The following is an 18912-nucleotide window of genomic DNA, read 5'->3' as shown; positions in this document are numbered from 1 at the left end:
AAAAAAATAGGTGCCGGTACTCAGTGATGAATTGCCAAACTTTAACTACTAATAAATTAATAATAAACGTTAAAATACAAGAAAAGTAATAATTTTTTCCCCACATTGAAAAAGGTGCCGGTACGCCGTAACGGTGCGTACCGTCACAAAAAAAAAAAAAAAGCGCTGTATATTTATATCAATGTCAGGACGTTTTGGATATCTGGAGGCATTTGTCTTTAGTTGTGGTTGTATGTCTTAGAACTGTGGACATTTCTCAACCACTTGTTGCTGTATAAGTCTTGCACTTGGAGACATTTTTCAACCACTTGTTGCTGTATACGTCTTGCACTTGGAGACATTTAACTCCACCGGGTCTCAGTATGCCCATACACTAAGCTTCAAGTGTTTCACTTTCGTTTTCAATGTGGTATTTCAATCTTTCTCTCTCTCTCTCTCTTGAAGAGCAAATGTATTTTGAACTTGACTCAATTTTAAATAGGTTTGTTAAAGTGCGGTACTAGAACTAGATCTATTTCCGGAACAATCCTTGCAGGTCTATACAACGGAAAATAAAAACTATAACCGATTCACAAGGAATTATTTTTTTGAAAATACATTATAGGACAACGACAAATATATATTGTAATATAAACTGTGGGATGTGTGGCTGAGTGAAATGAAACGCTAAGCTACCTATCAAGAGGGCTCGATTTGAAATCAAAGCTCGATACGAGTTGTGCTTTGCTGAGCACCAAAATATAGCCTCAAAAAGAGATTGGACCATAGCGTACTGAGCTATGCTATAGCAGGAGAGATTCGCTATACAAAATCAATTTAAAAAATTAAGTTGTCATGCATATATGATACTGTGAGTTTAACAATACAGTCTCAATCAAAATACAGGTATCACATCTCTCTCTCTCTCTCTCTCTCTCATACATTCCGTAACGTGTTTCGCTTGAGCACATAGTACACTACTCACCAGAATCTGTTCTGTAAAATGTAGAAGCTCTGTATGACGTAACTCATCCCACTCAGTTTCTTTGTCTCGGATTTGAAATAATAGTTGATACTGTCCATCTTACACCAACACAAAATCTAGTCACCACTGTTTCTTAGTCAAGTGTTCTTTTTAGTTTTTAAACTATCCTACTTTTTTTTACAGTGCTTTTCTGTGTATGTGTTCCTATGCTAGGAATACAAGTTGAATTCTAATAAGCACACAGAACAATCGTCACCCTTATGTCTCCAACATGTGGACCTAACCATTTGTCTAGCTGAATTTCAGAATTACGAGGCAATTTAAAAGATATTTGATACTAAAATTTCCTGAAAAAAAGACGGCCGTAGAGTTAATTTTAGACACACATTAACTCCAATGACATTGAAGCCGCTGAGAAAGAACTGCACTGCAATCGTTCTTCTACCAAACTGGACGGCGCTTCTCAATCTGAGGTACCCGGTACGCGGGGGACTACACGAATCAGTTTTGAGGGGTGGGAGGGGGGGGGGGACAAAGGGGCACTCGAAAGTTGACAAGAGATGACAAGAACTTGACATTGAAACCTCTGCTCAGAGACTTGAACAATGCTTACTAGACTAGAATAAACTTATCGACCACTTATTACGTGTGGAGGTTATTTTATGCTACAATCCAAGAAGTGACTAATGTCAAAAGTACATGCACCGAGACTTCAAAGAACAGCACTCTAGTAGCGAACAGAAAGTACAATAAACGGACTGACGACTGATGTAACACTAACACACACTCGGCTGGGTTCAGACACAAAAGAAATACCCACCGGATGAGCCCATTGCACCGACCTCGTTTTTTTTTTTTTGGTTTGCTTTGAGACGTCCCACTGTATCTATCTCCAACGTTAAGACTTGACAAGGGCGCGCATACGCACAAACACAGAAACGAAAGTATTACCAAAGATCTTTATGACACAGCTAAAAGACGAGAAAGGCTGAGAGACCAAGTGGGATGAAATGAAAGATAGCCTGCAAGAAGGAAGAATGAAATGTATTAAAAAAAAAAAAGAATAAAAGAAGGAAAGAGAAAAAAAAAAGAAAGAGAAAAATAAAAGAATATTTTTAAAAGTATGAAGGACATAATTGATGTACAGAAAAAGAAAGTACAAAGGAAAAAAAGTAAAAAAAAAAGAAAGTAAAAAAAAAAAAAAGAAATAACAAAAGAGAGTGAAAGAAAACATAAAATAAAGAAATTAAAAAAAGGAAATAAAAAAAAATTGATAGAAAAAAAAAAGAAATTAGGAATGAGCCGGAAAGAATCAATGAACGAATGAATGAATGAAACACAAAATAAGTAGAAGAAAGAGAAATATCTCCCTAAAAGTCAAAGAGAGATACTTCACGCTATCGACCTGCCGAACTCAAAACTAGCACTCTACAAGCAGGAAGGAAAATAGACTGACAGGCGTAGGAACGGACAAATTGATGAACAGGTACCCTGACGGACAGACTGTTTGGATGGACTGTCAAAACAAAGGAGGTGGGAGGATGAGACGGTCAACGAGAATCTCCTCAAAGTGCACGTATATTCCTGGAGACGCCATCCATCACACAGGCGACAACGCCCAAAGATATGACTAACAATTAGGCCCGTCAGTCAAACGCCATGAGCTGGCCAGGTTTAAGTCAACACAAGGCGGTGTCAGTGACAGTGCTTTAACGTTCGCATGACTAGTGCTCTCGCTAACAATTAGCAGCCGCCTGTCTTATTGGGTCTTCCCGGTGACGGCCGTGCAAAGACAGACAACTCAAACTGAGCACTGCCCTTGTATGGCTGGTCAGGACTGTGGAATAGTTTTGCTCGTTGGTGGTCTAGAAATTTGAAGTTAAAAACGCGCATAGAAAAGAACAACTGACAGAGGAGCTTCTCGATTTGTAGTGTCTCGTTAGTGCTTCATTTTTCAAGTGAATAAAGACCAAACTGTTCCATCCGACCCTGAAAAGCTTTTCTTACCCAACAGGCATGTTGTGAAGAGAGGCGGCCCGGGGGGTGGGGGGGGGGGAGGGGCTCAGAGGTTTTTTTTAAACTCTGACCTTGACCTTACTACTCAATGCCCCTAAGCTTAATAGTCCTTGATCCATAAAAACTAAAGTCGGGAATATAAAAACACAAACAAATAGAGAACTGATGGCCTAAGCCTAAGTGCCATGTACTACAAACCAAAAATCAATGAGGCAATGCCGAGTCAGAAAATGTTTGAGAACCCATGTCCGTAGTGCCCTAAAATGAATAAGGGATTTTTCGGTAGAAAATGTTTTGAGAACCACTTGAGTACCCAATAGCCGAAATGTTTGAACGTCCGTGTCGCCACTCCTTATAAACAAAACACATTTCATTGTCATTACATTAAACAAAAGAGATATAATAGTGTCATGGACTGAGCGGATTTGTTTGCAAGAATGAGTCACTGAGCCTAACGTGGAATCGAGTCAATGGAATGAGTCAATCATGTAATCTAGCTCAGCTAGTGAAATCAAAAATAAAAAAAAAAATAAATCAAGACCTACACAGATCTACAATAGAGTGTCAAGAAGTTAAGACAAAAAAAAATATCATTTTTAAAACAAACTCTTATCAATTGCATTAATTGTTAAATATCTTTTAATTTGGAATTTTCACCTGCCTATATGCATTATAATAATTTCACTCTACATATACGAATATCTGGGTCTACATGCTTTCTACCTAAATGTAGCTACATTAATAACTTCACTTTAATTGAGCAGATCTGTATAACGGTATGTTTCTAAATTCATAACTTATACACTATAATAACACAGTACGAAACTGAAACATCACGCTAGCACAATATAGTAATTTTACAGTACAACGATATCAAGCCTACTAAAATAATTTCACAGTTTCATTATAATCATATGTTGACAACTATAAACACTTCACAATATTATTAATAAAATGTACAGTCTCTACTATATTTAGATCTAGACCTATACAGAACTATAGCAAAAAAATGCACAAATCCTAAAAGATGACTAGATCTATAAGCACTTATTTATATTTTTTATACAGAGTAATCACCATTGAACACCAGGCTGAACTATTAAACTTAACACGCGTCTTACTATGAAAGATATAAACACGCGTCTTTGTTAGCACCACATGGACAAAAAAAAACAACAAATCTTGTATCTAGACGTCTAGATCTATGCAAATATTGTAAACACTGCCAGCGGTTGGCCAGAATACATTCCCTTCTGATAGTTTAAAAACAAACCGCTATGTTCCGATCACGTGGTGTCATCGTACGACTTTTTTTTTTTTTTCAAGCAGTCTACTAGGGTTACCCCGGATCCGACATAATAAAGCGCAAGCCCCTTAGCCAAAAATAGCACTAGCCTATATAGGAAAGAAAGAAAGGGAGACAATTACGGAGTTTGGTGCTGTACACTAGGTGTGGAGTCCCCTCCACACGGGCATAAAAACCTTTACAACGCATAGAAAGGATTGAAAGACGGGAGCATTGTTGTGAGAAGTTGTACGTAGATTAGATCTTGTTATAATGGAGAACTAGGAGCACGTGATTTCTATTAATAGAAACCGAACAAGCAGACGACATAGTTACCCAATGTAGAACTTGAAGTGTGCATGGTCATGTGATCCGATCTATAATTACATTGCTTGATTTCCGATAATCAAACTAAGTCTCAAACTGTGTTTTTTAAAGCGTCTCTTTATTCTGGTGCATAGTTTGTTGTTGATTTTTTTTCCTTAAAGAAAATGTTTCAAAACCTCGTAATAGTTAGTGGTATCCCTGCCTTGGCATACAAAGGTTTAAAATATTTTAATATAAATATTTCTTTTGTTAAAATAAAATGTATATATTAGAGATAAAATGTAAAAAAAAACTATAATATATATATATATATATATATAAATATATGTGGCAGAGGAGTAGTGAGAAGGGGAGGGAAAAGGAGTGGGTGCAGCATGCCCAGGGTGCCACACTAAAATCAGATTGATGCGCTCCTGGATCATTGCATACGTGTACGCTTGCGAACTCTGAATATTTACTTTAGAACTAGAGAAGAGGATCCAAGCCATGGAATTGAGAATCTACAGAAAGATTCTAGGTATCATCACCGCATCACGAATGAGAAGATTCAAAAAGAGGTGGTGCCCCCAACTGTCCAGCAAAGTAAGGGATATGTGACATTGAATGAGTGGAAAGAATTTATTTGTGAATATATGGGAACCTGAGATGAACTCCTATTGAAAAATCAGAGCAGGAAGGACTAGTCCTCCCGTAGTGCTCTGGCAAGAAACTTAGCCGTCCGGCGTAGTGCCTCATAGCTACCATACAAGTCGAGTGACTGCACAGGCAAGTCCCCCCTTAGCTCGCGGAGCTGGGGACACTCGTACAAGACATGCGACACTGTTTCGACGCTCTCTCCACAGTGACGGCATCGGGAGTCAAAGTTAGTGCGGAACCGGGCAAAGTATGCCCCAATAGGACAATGTTCCGTCCTGCACTGCGCAACTATTAATATATGGGAACAGATCTTTAGAGCGCATTTCAATGCATCTAAAAAAACGATTGTTTGATTGAAACATCTGCATATCAACATAGTCCCCTTACGATTCTTTGATGAACGCATTTATTTTGGTCAAAGCGATATCTCCATACCTAGGCTTCCAACATTTGTTCTGATAACGGAAGCCGAATCACATTGACTCTTTCTCTCCTAATCGACGATCCCATCGTTGATTTTGACCTCATTAAATTCAATTAAAATTTAATTTTATAAACCTGACTTTGTGTTATATAAAAAGATTAATTCTATACCAAATACAACATTTTCTGATTAAAAAAAACAACAAAGCTATTGAAACTTAATCATAACAGGGGAGTGAAATTGCAATGAGCTAAAAGAAGAACTTCTTCAAAGAGTGGAAAAATAATAACGGAGAGAAAGAGTTAAAGACAACTCAAAAGTCTAATTCCCCACTACTAAAAGAGACATACTGAACATCAAGGGGGGTGTAGATTGTATTCTTTTTATTTTTCCGTTCATTGTTAAGGCAACACTTATAGTCTTGAAGTTAAAGTTTCCAATATGAAGCAATCAACTAACAGGCCTACTGTGAAAACAATAGCATCGACTCACTGCATGACATTTGCGGAGCGGTCATGCTATAAAAAGCAAGAACTTCTGCTGGGTCACGAAGCTATTTACGGATATTGCCGACAATGTTTTTCAATCCGAGCGTAGATTCCATGGAAGTGTTTTTTTTAAAAAGCCTATGTCACTAACCCCCATAATGAAAGTCAAGTGATCTCATTCGAGGCGTTGCAAGAGATCTGGAGAAGGGGGGGGGGGGGGAGGGGAGAGGTCAAATGAGTCACGTCAAAATTGTAGACATTTAGAAGTCAACAAGACATAAGAGGTAATTATAACTGATCAACACCCCACCCTAACGTCACAAGACGTGACAGTGTCTCGCATTTCAAACTGGATAGAATTATTTTTTTTAAATCACTTCTGGAAAAAAATAGTTTGAAAATAATTCAAGTAGAACAAACAGCAATGCTTCCCATTAAGTCAACACATAATGTTGGCACTGGCACCCATTTTGTACACAAACAAATTGGAGTATGTTTATATTCAACTAGACACAGTAGTCGGACAAACAGGGAAGGTCTACGGTACCCCAAAAAGGTAGAACTAATAATTCACTCTAGATTAAATTTAGAAACATTCTTATTTAGCACGCACGTTTAAAATATCTATTGGAGATTTTCACATTAAAAGTCACAGTAATTGACTTTTTTAACATTTTGATTTTTTCATTTCAAACTACAAAGCTAAAAAGTTTTGTTTTGTTTTTCAATGCATAGTTTATCACTACTTCCTTATTCAATACATCCAAAAACATGCATTTTACTTTATGCAAATCTCCCGAAAACTTGCAATTTACTTTATGCAAATCTCCAAGTCCGATAATGCGAAAACACATCCTCTTCCAAAGGCCATTTTATAATGAAGAGTTATGATTCTTTTTTTTTTTTTTGTTTACTTTTGAGTCCAATCGTATTAAACATAGGTGAGAATAATATCACGTCATTGTTTGAAGCTTTTGGAAGCGTTCTGAAAGTATTTCCTTCTGTGGTTATTGTACGTCTTGGTGGACGACCTTTTCCTTTTGCCACTTCCCATGTGACTAACTCACACATACATGTCTATGAAATGTATCCATTCTCAAGTTGAGCTGGACGCTGTATTTTATTGTATGTTTAGCTTTAATCAGAATCTGTTTTGAACTTCAGAATCTTAAGCGAAAGCATTTTCTTGTGCAGCTATTTTTTTTTAATTTACGTTCGAACTGTAATACCTAGACCAGAACACTATATTCCACTATCTGTGTACGGTATTTCGAAATTGCAGTTTCCTCTGTAGACTAAACACTATTCATCTCAAAAACATTGTGGGTCAGGACAGACGCAAGAAGCAATTTAAAAATATTACAGAGAAATCGTTAAAAACAACAAAAGGTTGACAAAAATGAAAAAAAAAATCCTGTTCTTGTCTGTGCTGAAGGCCTCCCGCTGCTCGAAAGCAGTCCAACCTCTTATCTAAACCAATGCATCTGAATTCGAACAAGGTAAATACGATTACAACACGACCAGGTTTTAGTTCGCCAGATGAAAACTTCACTTTGCATTAGAAGGAAAGATATATATAAAAAAATAAAATTTTATCGATGTTTGAGAATGACTAAGTTGGAATTGCCTTCTGGGAAGGTAAACTTCCGCTAGGCAAATATCAGTTTGATTGACAACCATCATTAGCAGACGACGATGAGGTGAGTGGAGTAGAAAAGTGCATTTTTTAAAAAATACACCAATGGACCTCATTCACCAATCGTAAATAAACACATTTAGCCACGTCATAATATTGATAAAACAATGAAAAATACGTATCACGCGACAACCACTAAGGATGACATAATTTGTATAGAAGATATATAGAATCACGTGGCTAAATGTTGTTTGTTTACGTATGGTGAATGAGGTCCATTGAATTTGTAATCGTCGATCCATATTTCATCCGATGGGTCGTTGTGTTATTGATTTAGGAATGTTTAAAACCTTCAGGCACTTTTGTTTTGAAAACAGAATCTCGTTTAAAAGAGATCTGGCAAAATAAGACGTAAGACTCGTGAACAAGGAGAAATCGTTATCACGCCGTGTTGTACTGACTCACGTAGTGATTCATAGTGACACTCACGCATATGCACAAACATTAGAGCCCTTCATTGTATGCGTGAGTGTGTGTCTGTCTTCACGCGTCACACTATGCACAAACAACCACGCCTCCCCCCGCCCCCCCTCGACCGAAAATCTCCCCCAAATACTCTGCAAGTGTAGTGCTAAAACAGAAACGAATGCCATAGTCTGTCCAGGGTTTGTAAAAGAGGAGAATGTGCAGATTCACGCGCATCCTTAAGATATAGATCACCTTCGCTTGCTCCGTGGGTGAGGAAAAGGGGAGAGAGGGAGGGGATAAAAATAAGTCATAATAGATAATAATAATAATAGATAAATGGATAATAGATGAAATAATGCAAAAGTCAGCTGGTCATTCTCTGACATCTTACAAAAACAATAATTAAAAAGCAAGATTTTTTTAACGGTTCAAATAATATATATATATATAGAGAGAGAGAGATACTACAGTTCGTCGAATCGTGTCATAATGGGACACTTGCAAGAACTTTATTCAAAGGTCAATAACCGCGTTTATTCTTTTCAACCTCTCTTCAACCTATTTGAGTCTTGCCCAAGTATGTCGAATAACAATGTGCTCTCAGACATTTTGAACCAGAGATCATTGAAACAGATTAATCCGTTTATTGTGTTGTTTTTTAAACAACCTTGTAAACAGGGAATGAAAATAATTTTCCTGTAACGTAAAGATTTGTTTAACTATTATAGGCATTAGATTTCAGCGAGACCAATGTGGGTTTTGTTAGGACTTTAAATGCGTTCCTTAACGCGAGGACGTTTTCAGCTCAAGTTTCTGTTTATTTCAGACTTGGCTTCTAAGATCACTTCACCAACAAACTATTCAACCAACTGTGGGTCAGTCCAACTTGTCAACGTGTAAGCCCAGTAATCAACAAAATACAATCTGCTTACAACACATCCAGAATTCAATACTCTGATCAGTTCGTTGTTTCCACTTTAAAAAAAAAAGACTGTGCTAAAGTGTATGTATGTGTGGACGTGGCTTAGTAAGAGGCTTAAATGTAGGACCATTCGTTTACCCCCCCCCCTCTCTCTCCCCGGCCTCTTTCTCTAATTGCAACTAGTCAATTTTAACTAACAAGCAAGAAGACTCAACTATTTCTTCTTCTTCTTGTTTTCCAACAGTCTATATCATTTTTTTTTTGTTTATAACCATTGTATAACTTTGTTATAAATTGTGCCCTGACAAAGCTTAAAAAAAAAAATGAACATTGGTATGTGTGGCAAAAAAAAAAGGATGGGGGGGTGGGGTGTTTTAACAAAAGAAGAGTTTGACATTAAATAATCTGAAGAATGAGTCTGTGAGAATTAGAACTGTTGGTGCCTGTATCTAGAAAGTTTACGTTCAACGTTTAAGGTCTGTCTTAAATCTATTGTAAAGTTTAAAATTTGGTCACAGGTGATGGCGAGTGCTGCTTCAAACAAGGTATGGGAGATTATGTTTACTTTTGTATCAACTTTCAAGTGGTCAAGAAGACATATCACAAAACAATGAAGACACATTCCATGTCAACTATATATCATCCCTCTACAACCCCTAGACATGATGTATTTAAAACAGGACATTCGGGACACATTATGATACATAGTAAGTATTGAGTAATGGCAACAAGACCCATATCTGAGATTTAAACTATACTAATACGATAAGAACACTCTGGTTAGAAGTTTTTGAAATAGAAGAAAAAGTGTTTACATATCTTCTCACACTAATTGCATAATTGTAAATGTCAATCTTTTTCATTAAAACAGTTCTATAGAATTATGAAGAAAAAAAAACACATAAATTTAAATACAACTATGAGAGTCGATGTCAGGCATTATACAATTTTTTTTTTGTTTCTATTTTATTCTAACTGCAGACAATACCAGCAACAAGAACACAGCATCTATAATTAGATATTTTCATGCTTCCATATGTACACAACACCACTTTACAATATAAGATCCTACATAAGCTGCTTATAAGCATGGGATCAGCAAGTTTTCCCTTACCTGAATAAGTAATGCTTAATGATAGTATTAACAAAGTATTTAGTATCAGGCTCTGGTTTCATGTCTGGAACCAATTACTACTTAGGTTACACCTGAAATCAGACTACAATCAACTTTGGGACAGCCAGGTCAAGCCAAATATAGAGCTGATGAAAGTTGAGCGGAAAATTTTCCCCTTTCAATAAATCAATAGCTCACAGCCAAACCCATGTAGATTGAATCAGCAGGATGCTTTGAAACGTAAGGAAGAATAAAATGGCTGATGGATAGGTACCAAGTTTAAATCAAATAATTTTTTTAAAAGTATTTAGCAATAATTTTTTTTTTTTAAATTATAATATTGATAAAAGTCAGAACACATACAAATAAAAGAGAAGAGTTATTCCAGATGCTAGAACAAATGTATAGTTTAGACCTATGAGAGACTCTGACCTACATATGTTTACTAAATTCAATGAAAAAATACACTTTAAGTCTCAAAACAAGAAAAATATAAAAAATTAAAAACAAAGCTTATATTAGTTGTAATGGTATCAATTACTTTGTAGAAAGAAGGGGATACATCTTATAGAAAGGTACTGTGATAGCTTTTTAAATGTATTTATATTTTTTTTTAAGTTGTACGACTATAATCAACTCAGGGGCCTCCTCAAACCAATACACCTTACAAATACCAAGTGCTTATGGAAATAAAAGGTTTCATTGCTATCTATTGTTAGTTTTTTTTTTAACTTTTTAAGCAACAAAGTATAAAGGGGAATAATACAGCTTATTATGCCACATCATTCAAGTACGATTTCTTTCTCTTGTTTGATAACAAACAAAATAATTAATTAACTAATTGGCTAATTTTTTTATATTGATTCTTGTTTTATCAGATACAAGAAATAATATTGCAAAGTTTCAAGTTGATCCGAGAATGGGTGTGGGAGAAAAAAGGTTCTAAAACTATTTACCAGACAGACAGACCGATCATATACAAAGTGAATTGATATAAGCTTTGTAAAAAATAGTGCACTATTTATAAATGTTTATAATGTTTATAAGTATAAAAGATAAGTGGAAGGGTGTGTGAAGGACATCATTTTTTTAATTTAAAAAACTAATGTGATAAACATGTTAATGATTCTATTGAAGTTTAAAAGAAAACATGCATTTCTTTATATTCAGACACACTTTAAATTAAGCTAAATTTACTTAAATTGTTCATAAACTCAGGATAAAATGTGGAATAAGTCTATCCAAAAACTAAAGCATACTAAGGATTCAAAATCTTTAGAGACAATTTGAACTAAATAAATAGTCTAATATAGTTAATCTTTCTAACTTTCTAACTAAATGGTGAATTTTTAAAATCCCAAGTCTATCACAATTTGAATCTCTTAAGTAAACAACTCATAAAATCAACAGAGTTCTATATATATCTGCTTTACCACAATAATATTTTTACACATTTTTTTTTTTAAGAACCTGTAAGATGAAAGAATACTTAGCTATACAGATTCAATTGTTGCATTGCATCTAATAGATAAAGTTTCAGAAAGTTAAGTAAGTTACAATGGAATATTTCAAAACTTTTTAAAATTTTAAATTGTAAAAACACCATTAAGAAAAATAATCCCATGTTTGACTTTACTAAATATTTCATGAAATAATAACACTATTGTTCTCATGGTGTTCAAGATACATTACTATAAAGCTTCCCAGGATCAAGTGGATAACAGTAAAATTTTAATGAACAATGCAATATATTGTATTTCTTGAACATAAAGTGTTTCAATGCCTGCCTAGATTTGTGCTAGGTAATTAGGACTGTGAACACTGAAAACGAGGGTTTCTAAGTTAGAATCCTTTCATCTAAGCATTATAGAATAAGTTTGTTATTTGACCTGGTTCCATTCCAAATTTGATGACAAACTTTTGAATATTGCTAGACTGAGGGCCAAACAAAAATTAAACCACCTTTATAAGAGATATATAATTTTTGCTCATGGTGCAGCAGTGTTGACACATGCAGGAAGAACTAAGGTCACTAATGCCCCATTTCTCTCTCACCTGCTAAGAGTATGAGCTAACCATTAGCATAAAAACAAACATGATAGGACCACCTTCTACAACACCACCCTCCATACTCAATGATGAAATCAAGCTAGCTGGCATACATGAATATATTACTTGGGTTTCACAATCCAAGATGACTTGTCCACAGAAGAGGATATCAAAAAAGCACATAAAGGGAAGAAGACTGTTGACCTTTGCTAGACTTAGACCTAAAGCTTGAACCAAAATGTGTTTGAGCAAACTAATGTAGGGCAGTGAGTCATGGACTGCTTACAGAATGCAAGAGCAAAAATTAAATTCATTTCACTTGTGCTGGCTCCAGAGAATCCTTAAAATCACATGGTGAGAAAGAGTGTCTAACACTGAGATAATGACTCAAATAGTTCTTTCCATCTCTGCTATCCTCAGAAAATGGTGTCTGCACTGGCTTTGTCATGTCCCCCCCCTTTCCCTGTAAGAAAAGCATGCCAAATGAAAAAATGGCTGTTTCCTCTACTACCAAAGTGAATACCACATTTACTTTAATAATGAGGACAGAAATGTCTCTTTACAGATTAGTGATCTAAAGTCACATGAAAATGTGTTCTACAAATAGGGCATGGATGTAGATTTATCATTTATCTTGTGTTGTCAGGTAAAAAAATAAATAATTGTGCAAAATTTCAGCTTAATCCAAAATTAGGCGTGGGAGAAATAATGTGTACAAACTTTTTAACGACAGACAGATTGAGCTTTGTAAAAAAAAAGATGATTACATCCTATGTGTGTTCCAAGGCCAATCATGTCATGCATGTCAATCGATGACTTAAATTCTGTCAAGTCATTGGTTTTCCTGGCTGGTTCAGGAAAGAAGGAGCATTTGTACAAATGTGTTCTATCAATCATATATGGAACAAGGAATGTGCCTTTATCTTCTAAAGTGTCTTTCTAAGTATTTTATTAGGTTTTGTTTTTGTATTTGAAGATTAAGGTTTTATGTTTTATGTATATCTAGATCTAATTGTTACTTTACTTTTTAAGTCTTCTATCCTGAATGCCACTGAATTTTTTTTTTTACTAAAGGTGTTACTCTAATCAAATGTGAATATTCATTTGTAATGAATCTCAATGTCAATGCTCTATTCTGTGTCTGTTCAAGACTAGATTCTAGATCTAGATTCTTAGTCTTAATGATAAGTTAATGTTTTCTTGAGTGGAGGAGGGCTCCCAAACAGAGGATGCATATATAAGTAATAACAATTGTCATATTGAATTATATTCTATTATACATTATAATTATTGCCGTTGCCACCATTGGCCATGATTGGCCTAATAATAATAATGACTGAGTAACAGCTAGATCTAAACTAGATCTATAAGTTAAAAGTATAAGTGTATAACTAGTATAAGTATAAGTTAACAGGGCCTCATCAACTTTTACCATAACCAAGGTAAAGGTTTAGTTTTATGTTCTTAAAATTGAGTTGTAGAAATTTACTCTATACTACTCATAGTCATAGATTCTAGTCATAGTGATGATAGTCTATAGTATAGATTAGATCTAGAATCTAGATAGTGACTATAGTTGTATAGACCTAGATCTACATCTAGATTAGATATTACTAATTACATGATAGACTATACTATAGAAGTAGATTAGTAGATCTATACTCTATGATATACTATATACTAATATAGGTCTAGAGTCATATACTTCATAGATCTATATAGATCTAGGTTTAGAGAAATCTAGGTCAAATTTTAAAAAAATCAGCTGATTGAATTGTCACTGTGTTGTAGGATCTCTAGAATTAGATCTAGATCTAGATTCTCTGGACTCTTTTTCTTTCTACATTTTAGACCGATCTTTTACGTTTAATGACACTCACCCCATGAACCAATCCATTGTATCTCTTAGATACTCAGGTATCTTATCCAGCTTGGCTGCTTTCGTTTGTTGGCTTTTTTATCTCAACTTTTTTTTTCCAAAAATAAACTCAGTATTATTCCAAACAAAAGGACAAAATGGCGGCACTTTATTGATGCGCATTACTGATGCGCGTTTGGAGTTGCTCCACATTCTGACAGGGACTCTTCTAACCATTGTATTCGTCTTCTTTACTTCTTTACTTATTAACTATGCCAAGATATCTAGATTTATGATTTTAGATCTAGATATATTTTTGTATTTTGCTATTGTTATTATAAATAGTTTAATCAATGCCAATTTTTGTAATAGTTTTGTCTGGTATCCCCGAAATGCTGTAAATCTATAAGAAAGAAAAAAAATTAATGAAGCTTCTCCTTTGTGGTTTAAGATGAGCACAATTTCATCTCATTCTCTCGTGCCTGGTATATCTCTATATCTCTCGTGTTGACCCCTCTTGAGAACCTACAGATTAAATCGCACCGTTCATCTTATAATATTGATTCAACGAAGCAAGCCATGCAAACGAAATTCCAGCTCATAGTAGTTGAGGCCACACGATTAACTGAATAGCACTACCAGATAATTAGGATTACCGGGCGTTCGGCGAATGAGGACATGTGTCTTCCTTTTTAATTTGTGTCCTCTGTCAGAAAGGTGTTGGCCGAAGTGTGAAAATGTCCGATTTGTCCTTCACATTCATCTATCCCTTAGTCTTTTGGAAGATTGGGGTAACACACAAGATCTGTTAACCGACGTCTTTTTCCCCATTCCTCTCTGTCTTTCGCCTATGCCCTATGATAGAATCTCTTTCAATGGCAGGCCCGTCCATTCTTTTATGCTGTCTTAAATTCCCATCGCTTTCTCTAGCTGCCTCTTCTTTTTTTTTTCCTGGTACTGTTCCCTGAAATAATGTTTTTGCGAGCCCCAATAAAGGATCTTGTAATATGACCAAAGAGTTTTAGTTTGCGGTTTTTTTTTTTTTTTTTTTTTAAAGTAGTTAGCAGGTCATCATGGGGCCAATTGCTGTTCTTAACGTGTCTCCAGCATAGTAAAAATGAAATGTGTCTTAAATTTATATTTGTGACTTTCTGTTTTATTAGGTCATCCAGGGGCGTATCTAGGGTGGGGGAGGGAGGGAAAGAATTTGAAAATCCACCAGGCCCCCACTTGAGGGGGGGGGGGGATAAAATGAGTGAAATTGTTTTTTTTACATTAAATATTAAATATCACGCAAAATGCCGGGGGGGGGGGCAAAGAGACCAAGCCCGGCGGGCCCCCAAATGATGGCCAATTCCTAACTACGCCTCTGAGGTTATCTGAGATAAATGATATACTTCATCTTATATATGTTCAATCTACTACTCGCGAACAAGACCAAGTCTGCTCCCTCCATGCTTCTGTCTACAGTGCACTAGAAACAAAAAGACAACCCGTTCGTTAGTCGCGACGTTTTGTTGCCATGGTGAAGTTGACATGGAGGCCACTACTTCATGTTGTTGAATTTAGCAGTTTTATTTCCCTAACCTCTAACCACATCCACAATGCACTGAAATGTTTTATCAATGAAATTCTAAACCTAGTTTTTAAAGTTTCACTTTTTCGTAATTGGGGAAAGCATAGACTATATGTAATATATAGTCTATGGGGAAAGTAAGGTTAATTTAATCTTATAAAAGAATGGGGAAAGTAAGGTTAATTTAATCTTATAAAAGAATGGGGAAAGTAAGGTTAATTTAATCTTATAAAAGAATGGGGAAAGTAAGGTTAATTTAATCTTATAAAAGAATGGGGAAAGTAAGGTTAATTTAATCTTATAAAAGAATGGGGAAAGCATTTAGAACTATAATTTTGCTTAATTTTCTTTAATGAAATAAATTACCTGGGAGCTTAAAAAAGGAAATGTGACAACATATAGCCTAGGGAAATAGTCAATAGGCCTACGCGCTGGACTGTTGTTCGGTTGTCACGATGGGTCAGGGTTCATACATTGCCCGCTAGCTAGCTGCCACCCCCGTCGCCACTAGCGGGTCCAAAACTTTTTTAACCCTAGCACAAGTGCTTTTTTTTGTGTGTGACGGTACCGTACGCACCGGTACAGCGTACCGGCACATTTTTCAATGTGGGTAACAGAAATATTACTTTTCTTGTGTTTTAACGTTTATAATTAATTTATTAGTAGTTAAAAGTTAGGCAATCCATCACTGAGTACAGGCACCTATTTTTTTTTTACAAAAAAAAAAAGCACTGCCTAGCAGCACTATGTATAAACTCAAACATACATCCCCGGCGCCGTTCGTATTCTTATATTCTTCACTGCAGAAAAGCATTCTCCTGACATCTAACGCTCATTAGCAGAGTTTAAGTCATTGATTAAAATACATGACTAGATTGACACATGAAATGCGTAGGACGTAATTATCTTCTTTTTTGAAGTAACGTCTATATTATATAAGTAAAGTAAAGTTCTCTTTTCAGACCTTGTGGTCTATAGGGCAGATGATGTAAAGGTCATCTGATTCTGTGGTCTACGGTTAACGAGGATGTCATGTGGCCAGCACAACGACAAACCGCCTTTACTTTTCCCCAACCAATGTCAGGTACCCATTAGAGCTGGGTGGACTCAAGAGGTGCCCAAGGATCCCGAAATAAAAATCCCAGTTTTCACCAGGATTCGAACCCGGGAACCCCGGTTCAGAAGCCATGCGCTTTACTGCTCAGCCATCGCGCCTCCTCTATAATATATAAGATATGATTATTCTTCCTGTTAAAAAAGGCAGGTCGAATGAACTAAAATAAAGTAACGGGGGTGGGGGGGGCAGGGCTGATACTGTGACTGGTAATCGAAGCACAATTAGAGTAAGTATATCTTAATGGACCTCATTCACCAATCGTAAACAAACAACATTTAGCCACGTGATTCTCTCTCTCTTCTAAACAAATTACGTAATACACTATGGCATACACGTGACAGTTTTTTTTTTATTTGGTTGTTTTATCAATATTATCACGTGGCTAAATGTTGTTTGTTTACGATTGGTAAATGAGGTCCATTAGGTGTACTTATCTGCATTCTATGTGAGACATCTTGAAGTCGGTCTGGGAAAAGACGCCAACAAACCGATGGTTAAACGCTCTTTGGGTATTCGACCGTTTAGACGTGTGCAAAATGTCTAATTTTTAAGAACCTTTTGTGGTGTTTTGAATATTTTAATCTATAAAAAAAAAAATTATATTATGAATTTATAGGCGCTAACTTCTTTTCAAATTCAACCGATTTGTTCCATGAAAAGGAATGATACCCGGTGATACCCCACATATTTAAATTAAGGCTTTGAGGGTTGCCGCAGCCGAAAAAAAAATGTCTTCAAAAAATTATTGGCAGAATTTAAGTCATTGGTTAATATGCATGACTAAATGCATGACGCGTAGGACGTAATCATCTTCTTTTTTGAAGTAACGTCTGTATTATATAAGATAAGAAGATAAGATACTGTAATAAATTGATGGGAGGCGACTCAACAAATGCAATTGTTTATTAACGGGTCATCACAAACACATGATAACAATGTCTGCCTTGAGCATAGCTTCTTCATCAGCTCTAGACTTAAACGGAACTTTCATATCTCCTTCTTTCTCAGTCTCTGACAGTGCGCACCTACTGCACTATTGGGATGGTGGTGTGCATGCTAGGGTTATAAATAGATCCTATTCTCTTAACCGAGCAAATCTTGTAGGCTATGTATATTTATATATATTGTTTTAAATCTTAGGCAAGCACTCAACGTAGAGATTGGATAATAGTAGATGTATGTATTTACAGCTATAAAACACACAGACAGTGACTTAGACTTCAGCTTGCGGCTCTCCGCAATTACCAAGGAGTCTTGTATTAAGTTCCACCAGTCCTTTTCTACCTAAACACTAGTACAGACCCCCGACACACTTCCCAGTGTCACTTCAGGTCCTCAATACAGTCCACTGGTAGCACGAAGGATGGCTCTAAGTCCCAGACAGCTCAGACTCCATGGAAACCTGCAGATCCCTTCACCCGTTGTAAAACAATCCTTGCTCTAGAATCAAAATGTCTCTTCCTCGTGTTGAACGGTGCGTTGGTGCGCACCATCAGTGTCGGTGCAGGAGCGGGGTTGGTGCGCACCATCAGTGTCGGTGCAGGAGCGGGGTTGGTGCGCACCATCAGTGTCGGTGCAGGAGCGGGGTTGGTGCGCACCATCAGTGTCGGTGCAGGAGCGGGGTTATGGCAATATAGATTTTATTTCAAAAACGACTCTAAACGATTTTCTGTAAAATTTCAAGATATATGTATATAAATGGGATAAAATTCTCAACTTATTGGCCACATCGCGAAAACTAGAGGTCGACCGTTATATTAGTTTTAAAAAATGTTTCATTATCGTAAAATTTACAAACAACTAATAGAAACTGAATGTGTAGCCAAGGGAAATTCCTCGTTAATCTTCGGACTCGAAGACAAGCCTTATTTATATATTTATCGTAAAATTCATTTTGGATAGACATATTTTTATGAATGAAAGGGTTTCGATGAACGTCAAAGGAAAACTTGAAATCGCTTACGTCACAATGCCTACAGCAAGAAAAAAAAAAACCTTGACACCGCTTATGTCACTTGCTTACAGCAGTACA

At 36.0% G+C, this 18912-nt stretch overlaps 1 protein-coding gene and 1 long non-coding RNA gene across 7 annotated transcripts in view; one reads left to right on the top strand and one right to left on the bottom strand.

Annotated features, from left to right (window-relative positions):
- LOC106075267 (MOB kinase activator 2-like) overlaps positions 1-14364 on the bottom strand; it is a 112970-nt gene extending 98606 nt beyond the window's left edge. Inside the window, exons 1-2 of one of the 6 annotated variants that reach the window (XM_056044704.1) lie at positions 4058-4260; positions 965-1311 (exon numbers count right to left, since the gene is read on the bottom strand). In XM_056044704.1, coding sequence (XP_055900679.1) covers positions 965-1062 — 98 coding nt within the window. In that variant the 5' untranslated portion in view covers positions 1063-1311; positions 4058-4260. Of the gene's footprint in view, positions 1-964; positions 1312-4057; positions 4261-10280; positions 10444-14209 lie in introns of those variants that run through there. The other 5 variants (XM_013236226.2, XM_056044705.1, XM_056044706.1 and 2 more) reach the window with 5 other exon arrangements.
- LOC129928790 (uncharacterized) lies at positions 9168-10986 on the top strand. The gene is made up of 2 exons (XR_008780253.1): positions 9168-9873; positions 10148-10986. It is a non-coding gene; the product is annotated as an uncharacterized LOC129928790 (long non-coding RNA).
- Positions 14365-18912: the final 4548 nt, after the last annotated feature.

The sequence above is a fragment of the Biomphalaria glabrata genome, chromosome 10 (assembly GCF_947242115.1).
Source record: "Biomphalaria glabrata chromosome 10, xgBioGlab47.1, whole genome shotgun sequence".
NCBI classification, from domain to species: Eukaryota; Metazoa; Mollusca; class Gastropoda; family Planorbidae; genus Biomphalaria; species Biomphalaria glabrata.
The sequence above is the reverse complement of the archived record's forward strand: the minus strand, read 5'-3'. Positions and strand labels throughout refer to the sequence as shown.